General features: G+C 53.2%; 1 protein-coding gene across 1 annotated transcript in view; it reads left to right on the forward strand.

Moving 5' to 3' along the window:
• LDLRAD4 (low density lipoprotein receptor class A domain containing 4) overlaps positions 1 to 18,657 on the forward strand; it is a 276,397-nt gene that overhangs the window by 247,237 nt on the left and 10,503 nt on the right. Inside the window, 1 exon segment of the mRNA XM_059039880.2 lies at positions 13,856 to 14,007. Within this exon segment, the coding sequence (XP_058895863.1) occupies positions 13,856 to 14,007 (152 nt within the window).

An 18,657-nucleotide genomic window follows, 5' to 3' on the forward strand; every position in this document is an offset into this window, starting at 1 on the left:
GATGAAGAGGAGCCCCAGAGACGATTGCGGGCACCTCTCTCCACATTCAGATCCTCCGAGAAAGACTTGTGGTTGTGGAGGGACCACTGCCTTAGAATCTTCCAGAGTAGTGATCCCAGCGCTGCTCTGTAATTTAGCAACAACACACACCAAATGTGGACACGCGCGTGCCACAGCCGTGTGTGCAGAGTCACAGCGCCCATGTGGAGTGCAGGCTAATGCAGTGGGTGCCGGCTCTCCAGAGACAGTCAGAGTTCTGTGGGAACTGGCATAGTTGTGTCTAGGATCTGAGTTACATCATAGTTATGGCCTGCCCAGACTTATGAAGGTTTTTCAGCCTTCCAGCTTTTGGATGAAATTGAGAAATGTAATATATTTGAAAAGCAAAATAAAACATTTTTTGGAATAGCCACTTTGAATATTTTAAATATTAAAATATTCAGTGGGTTTTAAACTACGATACATATACATTTCGCCTGAAATGTGAAGTGGCAGAGCAGACCATTTCCACCACCTCTTGAAAGGGCCTCCCTTGACCCTGGTGTCAAGTTTTGTGAGGGCACCACCACACAGCCCTGGCTGGTGGGGAAGGCAGCTTGGGAGTGCCCTGAGCTGACCACTGGCAGAACGCATGCAGCAGACGTGGAAGCTGTTTCTGGAACTTTCCAGCCAGGACTCTACTTTCCTGGCGTCTGTTTTTCTCAGAGGCTGGGGAGGCCGGTGAGAGAGCTAGGCCGGGTCATAGGGGTGGACCGATGGCAGCTTCATAATTCTGTCTTTAGAAAGAATCTGCTTCTGGCAATTGAGTTTTTCCAGAGGCAAAATGAGAATTCTTTCTTCTTTCCTGAGGGACTTTTGGAGTTCTTATGAAGAGTGCTAAATATCCCAGAAATTGTATTCTGACACCATAGCCTCTGTTACCACAAGCTGGTTGGCTGTGCCATTCTCGTGAGCCCTGACAGCACCGTCTGCCCAAAGGGTGTGATGGGTCAGCACGATGGGAGGACAGTGGGAAGCACCTGCCCCGTGGACCAGGGCTGCCCTAGCCCAGGGGGCAGCATGCCCAGTTTACACACGTGCACACAGACATGTGCGTGCTGAGCACCACTCTTGAAAATCGTGTTGAGTAGCAATCACTTGGGCCCTGATTCTGCCTCGTTTCCTCTGTGTGGTGTGCACAGGTCACAGATTCTCCGAGCCCCCGTTTGCTAATTTAATCCAAATGAGGAGTTTGGATTGGTCCAAAGTTTCAGAAGCAACCTGGGGGTTTTGTTTAAACGCACACTCTGGTTGAGCCAGGGTAGGGGTGGTGCCCGAGATCCTGCATTTCTAACCAGCTCCTTGGACCACACTTTGAGTACAAGGCTTAGATGGGTTGTTTTATTTCACCTTCCCAATGGCCGTTTGATGGAGGACTCTTAGCCTCATTTTACATATGAGGAAATGGGCTTCACAGCTGATAGAGTCAGGTGGCAGGACTGGAACCCAGACTGGGGTCTAACTGCCCTGAATTTATCCACTATAAAGACTTCATACTGCTTTCCATTTTCCTCTGGGTTTGCAAGAGTAGCTGCTGTTCTCACAGGAGTAAAAGCCACTTAGTAGGGAGTAGCTTAGCTGTTGTGAAAATCAATACTGCCATAAATGCAGAATAACAGTAACTTTTTTTTCCAATAGAGGGAAAAAGTACCATAGTAGCATCAACAGTGTGTAGGTAAACTCCATGGTCTGTTAATATAGGGGTATCGTTGCATGTTAGGAAACTATTTTAGGGCTATTTAATTTAGGCTGATTTATTTAATAAATGTTTAATCTGCCGTCGGCTTGCTAGCTCTGTCATACTGCATGACATTTCTACAAAATGATGGGCGTCAGGTGCTGTGGTCGGAGCACATATAGGGCATTCACATTTCTATATAAGAACTTCTCTGTGTTGCAGTTTTTTAAGCACTAAGAATACATTAGTGAATTATTCCCTACTATAGGCTGACGTCCACAAATATCAAATAAACTATTACTGTGTTTTGAGTCTGCAGGAATATAAAGTTTGTGTTCTTTGAAAATCCTCATTCATGACTTTTAAGTGTCGCAAACTTACTAAAATGTACTGTTTCGTTTTTTAAAGGCCAAATTCCAGGGCTTAAGTTTTATGTGGAAAATTTCATCTCAGGGCAGAATTTTTACATAAACCTCAGAGAACGGGAATTTGTAATGGACAGAGGCATCGACTCTTACTGGAGTAGCATTAACAGGTATACGAGACACGTAAATGGCTCCAAGGGCCTCTGGCAACATGTAGAGATACAGAATAATCTTTAACATGGTTTTGCAAGTTAGTGCCTCAAAGGAATCCAAGTTAAGTCCACAGCGATCCGCTGACCTCCTTCGGTTAGTTTCAGGGCCCTTCGTTTGTGGCTGGGGAATTCTGAGCTCCCAGCCTGCCTCTCGGCAGCCCTTGAACCTTGGACATCATGCTCACCCTCCCCGAGCCTCGCTCTCTGCCTCCCCTGTAAGGTGGGAATGAGGTGATGTGCCCTGCTTGAAATGCTTGAAAGTACCTAGAACAGAGCAGTGCCTCTTCCTGAAGGTTTACAGATGCTAACTTTTTTTTTTTTTTTTTTTTTTTTTTTTTTTTGCGGTACGCGGGCCTCTCACTGTTGTGGCCTCTCCCATTGCGGAGCACAGGCTTCAGACACGCAGCCTCAGTGGCCATGGCTCACGGGCCCAGCCGCTCCGCAGCATGTGGTATCTTCCCGGACCGGGGCACGAACCCGTGTCCCCTGCATCGGCAGGCGGATTCTCAACCACTGCGCCACCAGGGAAGCCCCAGATGCTAACTTTTTGCTATGCAGCCACGTAAAGACATTCCTAACTCTTCAAATGGTGTTTATCTGTGAAAATCTCTGTGGGACACCCGTGGAGTGTGGAACTTGGTGGGGACACAGCAGGCAGGCCTGAGACACCCGTAGTGAGTAAATGGGAAGATTGGACCAGGCTGGACGCCGACCCAGGTTCTCCGTGACAGAGATTCTGGCCTAGCAGAGCAGCTCTTTGCCACCCGAGATTTTCTCTGAAGCTTATGAGCTCTGAGGTAAAATCCCTGCCCTGTGCTACCTCGTTTGGCCATTCAGGTCACTCCGCTTTTCATGTTTGGATCTTGGCTGGAAGCCAATGCCTGGAGCTTATTCAGTTCCTTAGATCAGCAGCTGTCTGCAGACAGAACCCAGGACGAGTCCACCTGACAGTGAATGCCTGCCCATCAGTCACATTCAAGGTCCATATGTTTCCTCCTAAGGACTGTCCACGTGGTGTGTATGTGTCACACGGATCAATGAACGGAGGACCTTCGTGGAGGGAACCTTGGAGATGAAGGCAGAGGCTTTGGTCCTGGTTGCCGTCACAGCCCCTCGTGAAAGTGTGTGCCTTAGGTGCCCCTTCCTGGCACCGTCTCCAGGGCCTCGCTGCACATAGGCAGCCTCAGGCAGCTCGGAGACGTTTTGTCACATTAGTGAAATCAGCGCATCAGAGCACTCATGAAGCCCTGCCGGTCTTCACTGAGGCCAAGGATCAGGCCTGGGCCCGCATCAACCAGGCAGTGAGGCTCACAGGCCAGACTGGCCCTGCTGGGCTCCCCTTGGCCGGGCGCAGCCAGACAGCATGCACCCGCTCTGGGGTGTGGGTGCCCGCCATCCATAAAGACAAGCCTATTTAAGTGATTTTTAAACGATTAAACAAAATGAACAAGGAGCTTAATTTAGATAGACTCCCCTGCCTCCAAATGCCCTGTGGTGAGGAAGCCAGCCCAACAAGTGGGTGTGTAAAGGCAGAGGGGGCCCAGTGACCACTAAAAATGAAGAAATGTTGATTGTTTTGATGCATGAAATAATACATCTTAAATAATGTTAAACCCCAAAGTGGACTCTTTGCAACCATTTCAAAATGCAATTATGTCCCTCAGCAAAGGACAGAACAGGTTTTCAGGTCTCAAGTTGATGAAACCCCTACTTTTCAAGAACCAAGTCACTTGGGGTCTTATGAACGTCCCTGCCTGAGCTGACTGGAACTGCCGGCCAGGACCCCAGCTGCAGGGACAGGGAGGGTCCTCACCCAGCCTGTGACTGAGAAGAAATCAGGGCAAGTGTAACACAGGGAGGGGAGTTACATTTTAGGATTTTTGCTCAAGAAAAGTCAGGCTGTGTTGAGTGGCACGTGCAAATGTGTACAACTGTTAATTTGCCTACTGAAATTCCCATTTCTTTTATCCACTTGAAATCTCTGAAAAATCTTCTAGATGATCCTTTTGTTCCTTCCCTGCCTGTCCCCAGTAGTTAGAACAGAGGGGTGGTGTATCTGGCCGACCCGGGGCTGGTGGACATCAAGCCCCTGACGGCTGACCACAGGGCGGGGCCGAATCACTGTCCTGTTTCTCTGCTGGTCGTTCCAACAGAGTTCAGTTTTGCTTTGACCACACGTCCTATGGCCCACGTGCCATTGCTATTTACCCTAAATAAGGAAAACAGAGGCTATTCTAGGCCCCGAGCAGTGCCTGTGGCGGGGTTACTGGGCGGGGGCTGGCCTGATGCCCTTTCCCCGAAGCCCCAGGGTAGCAGAACCACTGGAGGTATTTTCTGCGCATGAAACAAGCTATCTAGACCCTGGAGAGAGGGGGAAGTCACTTCTGGGGACAAGCTCTGCTCTTCTCATTACCTGGGGTTCTTGTAAAGTAACAGTGGGTAGTGAGGAGAGTCCTCACTGTATCACTTCTCTGTGGTCTATTTGTGCTCCCCGAGGCGGGGGTGGAGGGCGGAGAAAGGAGACAGAGAAAGAGACACGTGGTGGGGGGAGGGAGGAGAGGGTGGCTGGAGGCAGCCAGCGAGGGTTCCCCGCTGTGGCCCTGAGTTTGCCAGCTGGGCTGCTACCGGCCAGAGCTTAGCCGCAGGGGCCTTACAGCTGCTCTCAGCGGCGAGCGGCCCTGGGGCATAAGGAGCCGGTTGGCCAGGCTCTGGTCTGCGGGAGGGATGCCGTGCTCACGCGGCCGGGCGACCCAACCTGCCAGGGTCAGCGCTCCGTGGGCGCTCTCTTCACTTCTCCAACTTGGCGAGCTTCTAGCGGAGATCAAGGGCAGGAGTGTGGTATTTGACATGCAGGTTCCCCCCTTTCTGCCTCGTCTGGCCCGAGGGAGGCCAGGTGGCTGGTGCAGGCGGGTCCTTGCTTTGTGTTGTCAGCCCATCGCCGGGTGGTCAGCTGCCCTGGGGGGCGGGGTGCTCCGAGACCCTGTGACACCCTGCTTCCCGCTACAGTCCTGATTCCTGGGCGGCTGTTGTTAATTGGCGGCCATGGCCTGTGGTTGGAGCCACAGCGCTTGAGTCTGGCACCTGGGCTGGGCGCCGATATGATGTGATGAGGTGAGGCCGGGACAAGCAGACAGCCCCCTCCCCCCACCCACCCCCCGCCGGCTCCCACTGTAGCTCCAAGAGGCAAGGAGGCGGCCTGGAGCCGAAGGGAAGCTTTCAGCGGGGGGTAGGGGGGCTGCGTCATGGCAGGACCCCCGGCAGAGGACCGATTATGTCCACTGAGCCCCTGGGCAATGGTACCCTGAAGGAAGCCCCATTTAAAAACCTGGTCTTGAAAAAAGGTACGTTCCAGGCCAGCCGGGGAGGCTGCTCTTGGGCTTGCGGTGGTTCTCAGAGTTTGGTCTGAGGACCGAGCTGAGAAGAGTAGAAACTCTTTCTCGAGAAGCTGGTGTCTGCCTATAGGGTCTGTCGCCCTGGGAACCCTGCAGGGCTGGCCCTCCTGAGGAAGGTGTGCTCTAGGCTCTTTGGTTCCTAGCGGGAGGAGCTCAGTGCACACAGTTGTCAGTTTGGAGTTTTGTTTGTTCAGATGCTCTGTGCCTGAGGGTGAAACCTCCCCTAGAAGTTCTGTCACTTGCTGCCACACGTGTGGGTACTGTTTTTTTCACCCTGACTCTGAAAACAGCATTTTAAAGGAAAGATGCATTTCTCAGGATGTGGGGGGTTTATTGGGCAGTTTCTCAGGTCAGCAGTGCAGTAACAGCAGAGGTTAGGAAGGAGAACCGTGACCCTGACAGGGAGAGATGGACAGACAAATGGATGCCAGCTGGGGAGCCCTCAGATGCGACTGCTCTTAACTGTGAACAGGGCGGTGCTTGTGCAGCTGTGTTTCTTCTTGATACACTTTCCTAAATTAATGACATGGGGGTGGAGGTGAGGGTGGATTTTAAGTGAACCCTGTGGAGGAAATTATGGTTTTATGTGTGCATTTTCCCCTATTGATACCAAAGGGATAGACGTTTAAAAGGTTTGTAATTGCTCTTAGTCCTCTTCTATGTTTTCAGAAAATCCTGTCAATCATCTTCGATGGGAACATATTTAACTAAATTTCTTTCTGAAGAGATCATGAAGCTCTAGATTATAAAATGCATGAAGAGCTGTATTGGGTGCCTGCTTGGACCTCAGTAGATTAGAAAGATGCTCTTCTAGCTGGATGGACTCACAGTGTAACTGTCATCACCTGCCCGCTGGTGCATCCACGTCCCCCAGCCTTGGCCTGGAGTCAGCAGGTGTGGTGCGGGCACACCTGCCCAAGAGGCCCTGTGCTATCCCTGTGCTCGGCTCCCCTCTCTCCTCCCACAGACAGTAGGTGTCACCTCCCATTTCTATTATCAGGCAAGACATTTTAGGTAAACATATGAATAGAAACAGTAACTTTTATCAACCATGGGGCTCCAGTAACAGCACAGCGGGATGGCAGGATGGCGGGATGGTGGTTACAGGTGAGAGCCTTTAGCAGAACCTGAGCAGCACAGAATTTGTCAGCGAGGGTTTGGTGGAGTGCGGTTCTGTGCCAACACTGTCCAGAGCAGGTGGCATTTCTTCCTCACTTTGTCTGTCACGAGCCCTGAGGTGCTGCCTGCCGGGGACCGCGCAACAGAGCGCGATGGGCCCCAGGTCACTCCATGCTGGTGCTGGGCCGGGGCCGCAAGCCCGCTCTTAGAGGGCCATGAGGGGGCGTCTGAAGGAAGTGGAAGCCAGGGTGGCACCGTAGCTGGAGTTTCTGGGGGTGGCTCTTTGCCCCTTGTGTTGTTCTACTTGTCGTAGGATGGATGAGAGTAGCCAGCCCACCCCAAGAAAAAGAAAATTCAAAGTATGGAATATAATCATCCTGATGATGGCTCTTAACTGTTTTGCCTTCTGAACTTCAAACAGTGAAGTTATTCATATAACACAGGCTGTATTTCCCCCCTTGACCACAGTGTTTAATGAGTGTGGATTTTCATTCAGCCACTAAAGTCTCCAAGAGTACTTTTATACTCAGTTCACAGACTTGAGGCAATTTTAGTCTGTAGACTACACCCCCTGCTCCCACAGTCTTCCTGCCCCCCACTGCCCCATGTCTGTAGGATCTGGGAAATTCACTGGCCTTTAGGAACATCTAGTCCTTTACAAGTGTCACAGAGACGTAAGAGTAAGACACCCCAGGCTGTCATCACCACACCGATGCCCAGGGGGACAGGGCACGGTTCCTGTGCCCCAGTGGACATGGGGGCCTGGGAGAAGCCACCTAGAGGGCAGCCCTGTGGTCTCCACATCCCTGTAGTTTCCAGCACTTGGGAGAGCGATGGGGGTGCTGCCGTGGGGGGTGGGGACAGCAACCCCAGGTCTTGTGACGTCACCATGTTTTGTATGATGCCTCCTCTGAGTTTGGCCGAGGTGTCCGCCTGCCCCCCACCCGGTTATCAGGGCTGTAAGGGCATAAACTATACATCTGGGGCTTCAGAGTAGTTAAATGTTGAGAAGAGGGCTCAACATGTGGAGGATGATGCATTCGTTGGGGGACAGGCCTCATGGAATGGGGGGTCCACCCTCCCGAAAGCAGAAGTGAGTGTCGTGTTGGGAGCCTCAGGCAGCAGAGCCAGGCCCCATGTTCTTTAAAAATAGCCCAGACACTCGTGCCTCTGGCAGAGTCAGCCCAGCTCCTCCATGGACCATGTGCTTCTCTTGCTGCTGGAATCCTCCACGAAGCCTGGAGTTTCTTGGAGACGTTTCCATAAAAATAGGGAGATGCCATCATAACCTTGTCCCTGTCACTGTGAGAGATGAAATCAGGGTCTGAGATGTCTTCCTGTGAACTTGAGACGCGATGCTGTAAAACCCCTGGTTGGGTGGCAGTGACTCATCACTACAGCATCATCAGCCTACAGCCCCTGGAAAGCAGGGGGTGTGAACATTTGACTTTGGTCTAAAAGTCTTCCCTTCGTGGCCTGCTTTTTGGCATCCTCCTGCTGATGTCAGTAGCTGTTGGAATCAAGAACTGCCCAGTGGGCTGTGTTCAGACTCCATTTTGAAAATTTGGAAACCCTGAGGGATCCTATTATTTTCTCAGAGTGCTATGGTTCCTGTATACTTGTTTTAATAGTTCTTCCAGAATTCATTCTCTTCTTCCCCTGGCCTCCCCACCCTTCCTTTCTGTGTACCCCCATTGAACATCCCCTCCCCCGCCACATCCTGTGGGGCCGGGTGCGGGCGGACAGGGCCAGAGAGGCAGCAGGGCCTCACCTGCTGCACTTCTGTGTCGCCCAGGCCCAGGGCTGGGTGCCCCCTCGGTTCTCGGGAAGCCGTGGTGGGCTCGAGTCTGTCCCATGGGTGCAGCTCTTCAGGGCCTGTTGGGAGTTCCCCGGGGGGCAGGTGACAGGCCTCATGGCACCTTCTGCAGCGCTGTGCACAGCCCGCACCCTGGGCCTCCCGGGCTGGGGGGAAATTGGGGAGAAATGAATGCGGTGTGAGGTGGCGGGTGTGTGTGTGTGTGTGTGCGCCCGCATGGGGAAACTGCTCCTGAGGAGGGCAGTGGTCTCAGAGGATGTGGGGAGCCCTGACTGCAGTCCAGGGAGTGGCTGGGCTTCAGGCCCCAGAAGCCCCGCAACGTCTGTGTTTGAGACCAGAAGTGAGAAAGCTGGAGACGACACCGTGATGAACAGGTGTGCTGAATTTCATCCGATTCTTGCATTCAAAAGTGGGGAATGCAGGGCTTTGTTTTTGTTTTTTAATGTGAAGCTTCTTCTACTTGTCCTGTGGAAGTTATTTTCTTGAGAAGGTGTAAAATCAGGCCGTTGGCGACAGAGCCACATCTGGAGGCTGGTAAACACTTTGGGGCTGAGTGCCTCTGAGCCGTCTCCACAGCGGGGTGGCGGGAGGGGGAGGGGGGCTCAGGAATCGTGAAGGAAGAGGGGACAGGAGTCACTCATCTGTCACTGTTACAACAGAATGTATGCGGGGGTAGCAGCTGGCTTTGGGGGTCTCTAAGCCCCTTCCCACCCACCATCCCAGCTTCAGATGTCCTGCCATGTGTGGTCTTTGCATAGTTCGCCTTTTATGAGGTGTTTTTAGTAGGATGTTCCTGCTTAAAGTGAAGGAGGCCGTGGGAGTACAGGGGTGCCCACACACCACCTGCTAAGCTCAGAGGGGCTGTTGGTAGCACAGGACCTGGGTCTGGATGACACCATGCTTCTTCCCAGGAACCATCTCTGTTTCCTCCAGTTTTCACTCTGGACCACTCGGGGGTGAGGGTAGGGGGGTGCAGGGCGGGGAGTATGTGTGGCTCCAAAGAGAGTAAAGCCTCACACTTTCCAGTCATTAGCGTTTGAAAAAGCAGTCTGTTTTCATGGACTGGTTCGCCCCAGAGTTCAAAGTGAAGGGCTTCTGTCACCCAGGGCTGCCGGCCTCAGCTAGTGGCGTCCTGGGGGATGGTTCCTACCATCCTATGCCCAGGCCCCCAGGTGCTGCTCTGAGCACATCTCGAGTCCCGACGTTAGCGTTTGTACTAGAGGGCCTGTCATCAGTCCATGTGGACCACCCGTCCTCCGACTGTGGCCACAGGACCCCCAGGGACCCCAAGACCCTCCCGGGGGTCAGTGAGGCAGGACCTCCTCCTTGTACCTCAGCCACATGTCCCGCCGGTGCAGGTGAAGCAGAGGGGAGGCCACTGGGAGTAAAGAGGTGGGCACTGTGTAAAGTGTGGCAGCGGGAAGTTATTTTGTTACATGTGTTAACATGGGGTGAGTTTATTTTTTAATGAATAAATATTTAACATCTTCAAGTTTTAATTTCAAATATGGTAAATACTGGTAGATGTCATCCACACACAGCTCTTTGGGGTAATTGGTCATGTTGGGGTACAGAGCAGCCCTGGGACCAAAGCCCTTGAGGGCGGCTGGTCTCAGAGCAGGAGGGAGGGTCTGGGGAGGAAGCTCTGCCAGTCTGGACACATGGCAGGGGGCCACTTCTGGTGCTGGCGCCTCGGCAGGGACGCGGCAGGGCATAGGGCATGCTGACCACAGCCTGAGAGCAGGTGGTTCCCTTTGAAAGAAAGGTGGGAGCTTCTGTACAGTTTCCCACAGCTGAAGTCTGTCTTACCCTTGCTTGTGCTGAACTTTTTAGTTTGATATTAGATCAGAAGATTCATGCCTATCAGACAACATAAATGGTTCTACATGCTGCCTCAGACCAGAAGAAATAAAATCCAGAGCAAATAAAGATCTGAACAGAAAAATCTTAGAAGAAAAATATTTTTAGAGTATTGGAGAGAAGACCTTCCTAATCAATGGGAAGCTTAGAAGCCATAAAGGAGAAAGATTGCAACAATATTTGATGACATAAAAATTAAAAAAATGTATATCATCTACAGAGAAACTCAAACCAAAGTTTAAAGAAGTGACAGACCAGGAGAAAATATTTGCAATTCATGTAGCAGATAAAGATTTATAGCCATAATATGTAAAGACTGCTTACAAATAAAATAAATGAGAAAACTACAAATAAACTAATATTATGAAAAAGAAAAATACAAATTTACCAGTAATCATAGGGAAAGATCACAATCACTAGTAACCAGGGAAATACAAATTAAAACAAGATACATGTTTTTGCCCATCAGATTAGTACACGTGGAAAGGACCGAGGATCTGGGGCCATGAGGCAGGAGACACCCTGCTCTCTCCTTGACAAGAGGAGCATTTACAAGGTTGTATCAGTTTTTGGAATTTTTTCGTAGGGATGCTTACGAATGTGGGTCACACACAATCTTTTGGTCATGGTAGAAAAAAAAAAACAACAAAACCCAACCACCTAACACCCATCGCTTGGAGAATGCAAGTCCCAGTGTTCTGTGTTTAGGAACCGGCGGCACCACAGGGAATGAGGTTGGTTTACATATTTTTTTGTTTAAAGGTGTCTGTGATGTATTGAGTGGAAAAAAGAACAATATATTTGTACCGTGATTCCATTCATTAAAAAGAAAGCCCTTATTCAACAGGCAACACACAGATACAACGGGTGAATAGTGCCCCAGACGGCGTGGGCGTGGGGGTCGCAGTGAGAGCTTCCGGCCTGTGCAGGGGAACTTATACATTATACACTATTTCCATCTATGTTCTTTGAAATTTAAAGAAATCTTCATTATTTTTATAATAAAAATACTTTTCAAATGAAACACATATATATCCCCAAATGTGCATAGAATTATGAAAATGTAATTTGATTGTTTTGCTGCAAATGGTCATCTGCATAGCCTTCCATATTCAGGAAGAGATGACCTAGAATGACATCCTCCAAGTGAAGAATTAACACGCAAAGATGTGTGCGTGGCCCCTCGCCGTAATCGTCATCCAAAAAGCAAAGCAGTTTTCTTAAGAAGAGGAAACATTTGTCAATTCCAGGGCACGATTTAACCTGAAAGGCAAGTTTTGAATACTCTGTTTTTCATTCACAAAATAAAAATAAATGTTGGTAAAACAAAGCATTATTTTGGGTTCAGTCTTCATGCTGCATTAGTCGCCCTTGACTCCCTGCTTCCTATCTGCTTGTCCCTGGAGCAGGGATGGCTCACCTTCCATTCATCTCCTGAGATGCCCCCTTGTGCTTGGCAGCCAGGGCGGGTCTCACCCCTGCCTGCGGGAGCCATCCTCTAGGTGGGCACCTGTGCAGTTGGGCTCCAGAGCCTGTCCTCAGTCCACCTCTTCATGATGACGCTGGGCCCGCCCACGCCTGATGCCGGGAACACAAGGTGATGGAGGCAGGTCCCTCGTCGCTTACACACACAGCCTCATCCTGTGTCGTCGATGACGAGGTTTGGGGTCCATATGCATGGGCACCTTGTGACACAGGGTGTCCTGGACACAGGACAGTTGTCTGCAAAGGCAGGGGGTTGTGAAGACATGTTTCTCCCTCACCAGGTGTGTCACACACCCCATAGTGCATGAGGATAAACGAGGTCACGCTGGTATCTGTACCCCAGCTGCAAAGTCCCAGCCTAGACCCTACAACAGAGAATGATTTCAGTTTCCAGGAGACTCCACCTTGAAGATTCTGATTGTCCCTGGGAGGTACTTGGGTGGCTCCCTGGGGGTTTCCTCCCCAGAGGAAGTACAAGAGCAATCTTCTGCCCATCAGCCACGAGGCTTCTGGGCGTCCAGAGCAGACAGCTACGGTGGGGAGCCCTCACCCCTCCTGCTGCTGGGGCTTTGCCTCCTGCACCTGCTCGGCCTCCAGCCAGGGGTGCGTCCAGCACACCTGGCTGGGCCCTGCTGCTCCCCACGCGGGGCTGTGGGGTCCTTGGGCCTCACACTCATTAGCTATTCTGCGGCGCACCCCCTCCCCAACCTGGGGCCACTGGCCTTCCCTCCCAGTCCAGCAGGCATGTTTGTAAGTCTTTGTCCATCAGGTGTGCGGGCTGGAGGGCTGGGGTGGAGGACAGCGCCACAGGACAGGACACAGTGGGATCCAGGAAGACCCTCCCTCTACCCCAACGGGGTGGATGTGGGGCAGCACCCAGCCCCTGCCTGCATTGCGCAGGTGTGAGCCTGCACCTGAGAGCAATGTACCCACCGGCCGGTGGCCTGAGCCCTGCTGCAGCAATAGGGTGTGCCGTGCGTGCATGTGTGTGCATATCTACATGTGTGCACGTTCATGTGCCCGTGTCCACACGTGTGTGCGTCCCAGGCAGCACCACCGCAGACAGGGCTGTCCCCCTCTTGCCCTTCCTGCACTGTGCCCAACCCCCGCTCCCTGCACAGCCATCTCCGCTCTGAGTGTGGGGAGAACAGGGCAGCACTTGGCCCGGCAGGAGCGGGAAGTCTGGACTGACCTTGGCCCTGGGCTCCGCTTCCCCTGAGAAGCTGAGGGCTGGCACCCTCTCCTCGAACTGCCCGTGAAGGTGCCCAGTGGGGAGTGCGTGGTGGCGGTTTAGACAGGCTTCTGTAATGGTGCAGTGAGAACCCAGTGGTGCCACAGGGCTGGAGACCATGGAGATGCGTCTCCTCAATCACTTCCCCTGGTGGGGCCTTCGCAAAGCGGATCTGGGGCTCTTTGTCAGCATGTTTTCCCTCCAGTGTGCTGCACGGCCCCCGCGTGGAAGTGCTTTGGGAATCATAGTTTCCACCCCCCTGGGGGTTAGGGGATCTGGCAGGGATGGGGCCCCAGAGCTTCTTGTGTCCCAGGAGATGGCACCCAGGAGCTGCCTGCCCTGGGGAAGGTCCCTGTGTGGTGGCCACCCGTGCTGTGCACACGGGGCTGGACCTGGTGTCCTGTGTGACGCCAGCCCGTCACAGCGCAGCCCTTTGGGAGGTCCCGTGGGGCCAGTGGGACACGCTCGACCAGGCCCTTCTCAGGACAGAACCGCAAAGATGAGGTCTGTCCGTGCAGCTGGGCCTCCCTTCATCACCAGCTAGCCACACAGCGAGGCTCTCAGGCAGCAGGCCTGGGGGAAGTTGTTTCTGTCCCAGGAGGGTCTGGGAAGCGGGGTGGCCCTGGGCCCGGCTGACGCACTCTCCATTTCATCACAGCGGAGCTGGAGTTCGCCCAGGTGGTCGTCGTCGTGGTGGTGGTCACAGTGATGGTCGTGGTTGTCGTCTGCCTGCTGAACCACTACAGAGTCTCCACCCGGTCCTTTATCCACCACCCGGGGCAGGGCCAGAGGCAGGACGGACCGCAGCCGGTAAGTGTGGGCTGAGCAGGGCCGGGAGCCTGGGTGCAGGATGGCCCTGGGCTCAGCATGTGAATCCCACACACAGAACGCCCAGTCCAGGGGCCCGACCGTGAGGCCAGTCCCCCACCCCCACCCCCTAGCACAGTCACCACTGCCTGGATGGCAGTCAGCACACTCATTTCTCCTGCTCTGAACTCTATGGAACGTGCAGTCTCTGCTCCTCCATGTCTGGCTTCCTTCCCTCAGTGTCATATGTGTGAATTCCATCCACACTGGGACATGGTCCAGGGTCAGCGACGCATCCTGCATCCCCACCTAAGCCCATGAGATGGGGGCTCAGCGGGGCAGGACAGGGAGGGGGTTGGGCCCTCTGGGGCACAAGGGTGGGCAGGTTGTGCAGGCCTCACAGAACAGCTAGGCTCTTCAGGTTGGTTTTGAAAAATATATATATTTCTAGCTACTTCCTGCCCTGAATCACCGCCCTCCTCTGGGAAATAAAACGCTGATATTCAGCTAAACTGCTCTATGATCTAATGCAGGAGCCCAGGGGCCATGGAAGGTTCAGGTCTAAGCTGGCTTTGCTGTCTGTGGTTCCAGTGGTTGTCAGTGAGAGCTTGGGGACACTGAGTTTAAACAATTATATATTCTTGGCTTCTGTGGTGGATAAAGGAGGCTGAATCCCCAAGCATGTTGGGGACCAGGGCTGCCTGGTGACTGACCTAGGGAGGCTGCCCTGAGTGTGGGGGCAGCTGTCCTGGGGGGACCCCCCCCACACTTCATCAGGGCCAGAGTCGCTCGGCCAGCCTTCGGGTCTGCTGTCTCCATGGGCAGAGCTGAGGTTTGCCCAGTGTCCTGTGTCCGTGGCAGGCGGAGCTCAGGGGAAGGGTGAGGCTGCCATGTGCTGTCCCCAGACCTACAGGGGCGAGATGGGTGCTGGGGGCTGCAGCTCAGCCCTGAGGAAGACGCTCTCTCCCTCTGGCTTTCCCTAATCCTCCGCTGTCCCCTCCCTGCTGTTTCCTCCCTGTGGCTGGCGGTGCAGGGCTGGTGTGTCCCGAGGCTTGGGTTTTCCTTATAAAATGGGAGTGTGGATACTGCTCACCAAGGTTTCACAAACTCATGGTGTACTTTTACACCATGACCAGAGACAGTTTAGGCACAGGCTGGACCTCCATTTCATGTCTAGTCCAGAGGAGAAGCCTCACTCTCCCGGACAGGGACATAGATCCAGATCCCAGGTGCACTGGGAGTCACTGCCTGGGAATGTGCCCCCACACTGGGCTGGGCTTCTTGCCTCCTAAGTACCTCCTCTTCCCTCGTGGTTTCTAAGAGATGCTGCTTCCCTTCATCAGGCTCTGGGAAAGCAGTGTGATCCTTTCTTTCATACTCATTGTTCCTGACCAGGGGACCTTCGGCGGTGTGGGGAGATGTTTTTGGCTGTCATAGCTCGGGGACGGTGCTGCAGGGATGCTCTGAACATCCTCAGCTTATGGGGCGGCCCTGCCATCCTCCCCAGGGGCCCTTCAGCGTGAGACGGGGATGCTGTTAATACACGTGGATCTCATGGCAGGCTCGGGGGTGTCAGCAGAGTGAAGAGAGCCCTTGCTGACAGCTCGGTGGGGGTGGGAGGTGTCCACAGGGAACCTGCCCCATCAGACGGTTTTGGTCTGGGCTCTGCCTTCCTTTGCTCATTCTGTCAATCAGTGGATGTGAGCCTGGTACCCACCAGACAAAGAAAAAACGATGCAGCGAGCCCCAGCCTCCCCCCATCAGCAGCACCCACCTGGCTTGGTGGTATTTTCTCAATCTCGGGGGAGGCCAAGGGGTCTCCAGGGGCCATTACTGTGTGGGGAGGGGTGCACATCAGGAGGCCGTAAACTGTAGAAGGGTGTGGGGTGGAGCAGCTTCAAGGTGCCCTCCTGGGTGGCCCCCCTGCCCTCCCCCCAGCATCCAACCAGCCTCCTCCTGAGGGCTTAGAGGGGCAGGCTGCCCATGGCCTCGTGTGGTTTGTGCTCTCCTAGGGAGAAGGTGGCCGAGGCTGGAGGTGCCTGGGGTCACCGTTGTCAGGGTGGTTCCATGTCTGCTGTCAGAGCATCCCAGGAGCATCAAAGGCCCGCATCCCAGGAGCTGCTGTGCCTGCTGTTTGGCAGCTGGTGGGTGTGGGGTGCCCCCTGCCGGCCTCACCGTGGATGAGCGTCCATGGCTCCGAGCCTGTGCGTTGCTGGGACCCCTGCACTTCTGGGGGCTTTTTGGCCTGTTTGTTCCAGAACTGTGTGAGGTCTCCATGACCGTTAGTAACAAGTGTGTTTATTTTAAACTGCTATGAGAAGGGCTGGGCATCTAATTTGTCAGCTTCTAGGTGATCTGGCTTAACACTATTGGTTAAGGTTACTTTTATTTATTTCCTATGGAAGAATTGATAGTCAAGATGGAAAAATATAGGAGAGTAGTTGGGGTTTTTTTTTTTTTTTTTTTTTTTGGCTGCATCAGGTCTCAGTTGCAGCACATGGGCTTCTCTAGTTGTGACACATGGGCTCTAGAGTGCGCGGGCTCTGTAGCTGTGGCGCACTGGCTTAGTTGCTCCACAGCATGTGGGATCTTAGTTCCCTGTCCAGGGATTGAACCCACGTCCCCTGTGTTGGAAGGTGGATTCTTAACCACTGGACCACCAGGGAAGTCCCTGGCTTTTGTTCTTGAGAAAGGCTGAACATATAGATGTTCTGATGTGGTTGAGGAAACTTGACTCCCTCTCTGCATTAATGGGCTTTCCCTGGTTCCCAGGGAGAGTCCTCTGGAAAAAGGTGGGTTGGACCAGTTGCCCCTTTCGGCCCAGCTTGCCCTGATTCTGGGGGTTTGCTTTGTGCAGTCACAGCCCCTTCCTCACGTGGCCCCTTGCCACCTCCAATGCCTGTGGGAGGACACACTTCTGTGCCAAGGGAGGGACGGATGGAGTCTGTGTTGGCCGAGGCTAGTCAGCCTGCATCACCACAGCGTCCCTGAGACGCCATTCCAGGGGAGCAGGGGGATGGGATGGACTGGCTCTGAATTTGGTGGAAGCAGCCACTTCTGGATGAAAATGAAAAAGAGTGATCCGCTTCAGTTAAGTTACAACAAAAGTAAATGCTTAAATAGTGGCAGCAGCAGTGAGTGGGTTTGTGATAAAAAGTCGTACATGTTCTCTCTGAGGGAGTCTTGCCTTAGTATTTAGAGCCTGGCTTATGTGAGTTCGAAACTTTGAGACTGTCTAGGTTTCTTTTCATTATCTTAGACCACCAAGTAATAGGAAAACAATAAAAGGGCATAAATATTCCAGACACAGCCCTGAGACACGTTCACACATGTCGCTGGAGCCTTTCTTTCCCGAGCCAGGGGAGGCCCGCATGGCCTTTTCTGACAGCCTTGCCTATAGGCCACCCCGTAGGGCCCACCAACCTGCCTGGACGGCGGGCAAGGCGGAGGTGGCCGCCCATCTACTAGGAACAGCAGAGAGACGGGAACGTTTTACTTAGTTTGAATCATATGAAATTGTGGGTGTTCAGCCATTTTGACCTATAAAAGCAGCAATTTCAATTTTAAAAATTAACAAAAGGAGGCACATCAGGCATTTCTTCATGACCAAATGCCGCAGGAATTAAATCAATTGTGAAAGTGCGGGGCTTCCCTGGTGGCGCAGTGGTTGAGAGTCCCCCTGCCGATGCAGGGGACACGGGTTCGTGCCCTGGTCCGGGAAGATCCCACATGCCACGGAGCGGCTGGGCCCGTGAGCCATGGCCACTGAGCCTGCAACAGTGAGAGGCCCACGTACCGCTAAAAAAAAAAGAAAAGAAAAGAAATTGCGGTGCCTGGCCTCCCTGGAGCCAGAGCAGCACCTGGCGGGCAGTAGGTGCACCAGCCCCGTGGGGAAGGATGGGTCTGTGGTGCAGAAACTTGGGTGTGGGGCAAGTCCAGGCCCAAAGACAGCCCCCCCCCCTGCAGGTGGCCATACCTGGGCAAGGGTGTGGCCAGTGTGTGTGTGTGGTTCCCCCTGCAGGGTGTTTTGACAAAACTTGATCCAACTTGAAAAAACTGGGAGATTTCATGTAAAAATAGAAATTTACATCTTTCCTTGAAAAGTGAGCATATCAGCCACACTGTCCTGTATTCCTGCTTGGCTCCCCCAGGCCAGGGCTGCCAAGCAGCCTGTGCTCACCTTCTGCTGTGGTCCCAGTCCCTGCACGGGCCTCAGAGGTGGGCCGGTTTGCACAGAGGTGATTGTTTATGGAGCAAACATTCTTCTGCATTCGTGCCTCTACCACAAAGGTGAAAACAGAGATGGACCAAGGGGGCCACTGGCTTCTGAAAAATGGGGAAACTTCCTTGTGGAAGTAAAGATCATTCCTATGAGATGAGTGGTTCAGCCAGGTGAGGTGGGTCTGGGTCACAGGACGGTGTGTCCCAGACCTGCTGACCAGTCCCACGCTTGGAGCAGGGCCCTCCTCTCTGTAATGGGGTCTGGGCTCCTCTCCACTGGCCCAGACGCCTTGTGAACCAGGGCCGGCAGTTCCGTGCAGGTGTGTCCTGGGGCGCCACACAGCTCATTCCCACTGTGGCTGAGCCCAGCAACTGCGCACCTGCCTAGTCTCATTTCTACCTACTTCAGCCTGTGTTAGGAAAGCATTTCTA

This window comes from Kogia breviceps, chromosome 15 (assembly GCF_026419965.1).
Source record: "Kogia breviceps isolate mKogBre1 chromosome 15, mKogBre1 haplotype 1, whole genome shotgun sequence".
NCBI lineage: Eukaryota > Metazoa > Chordata > Mammalia > Artiodactyla > Physeteridae > Kogia > Kogia breviceps.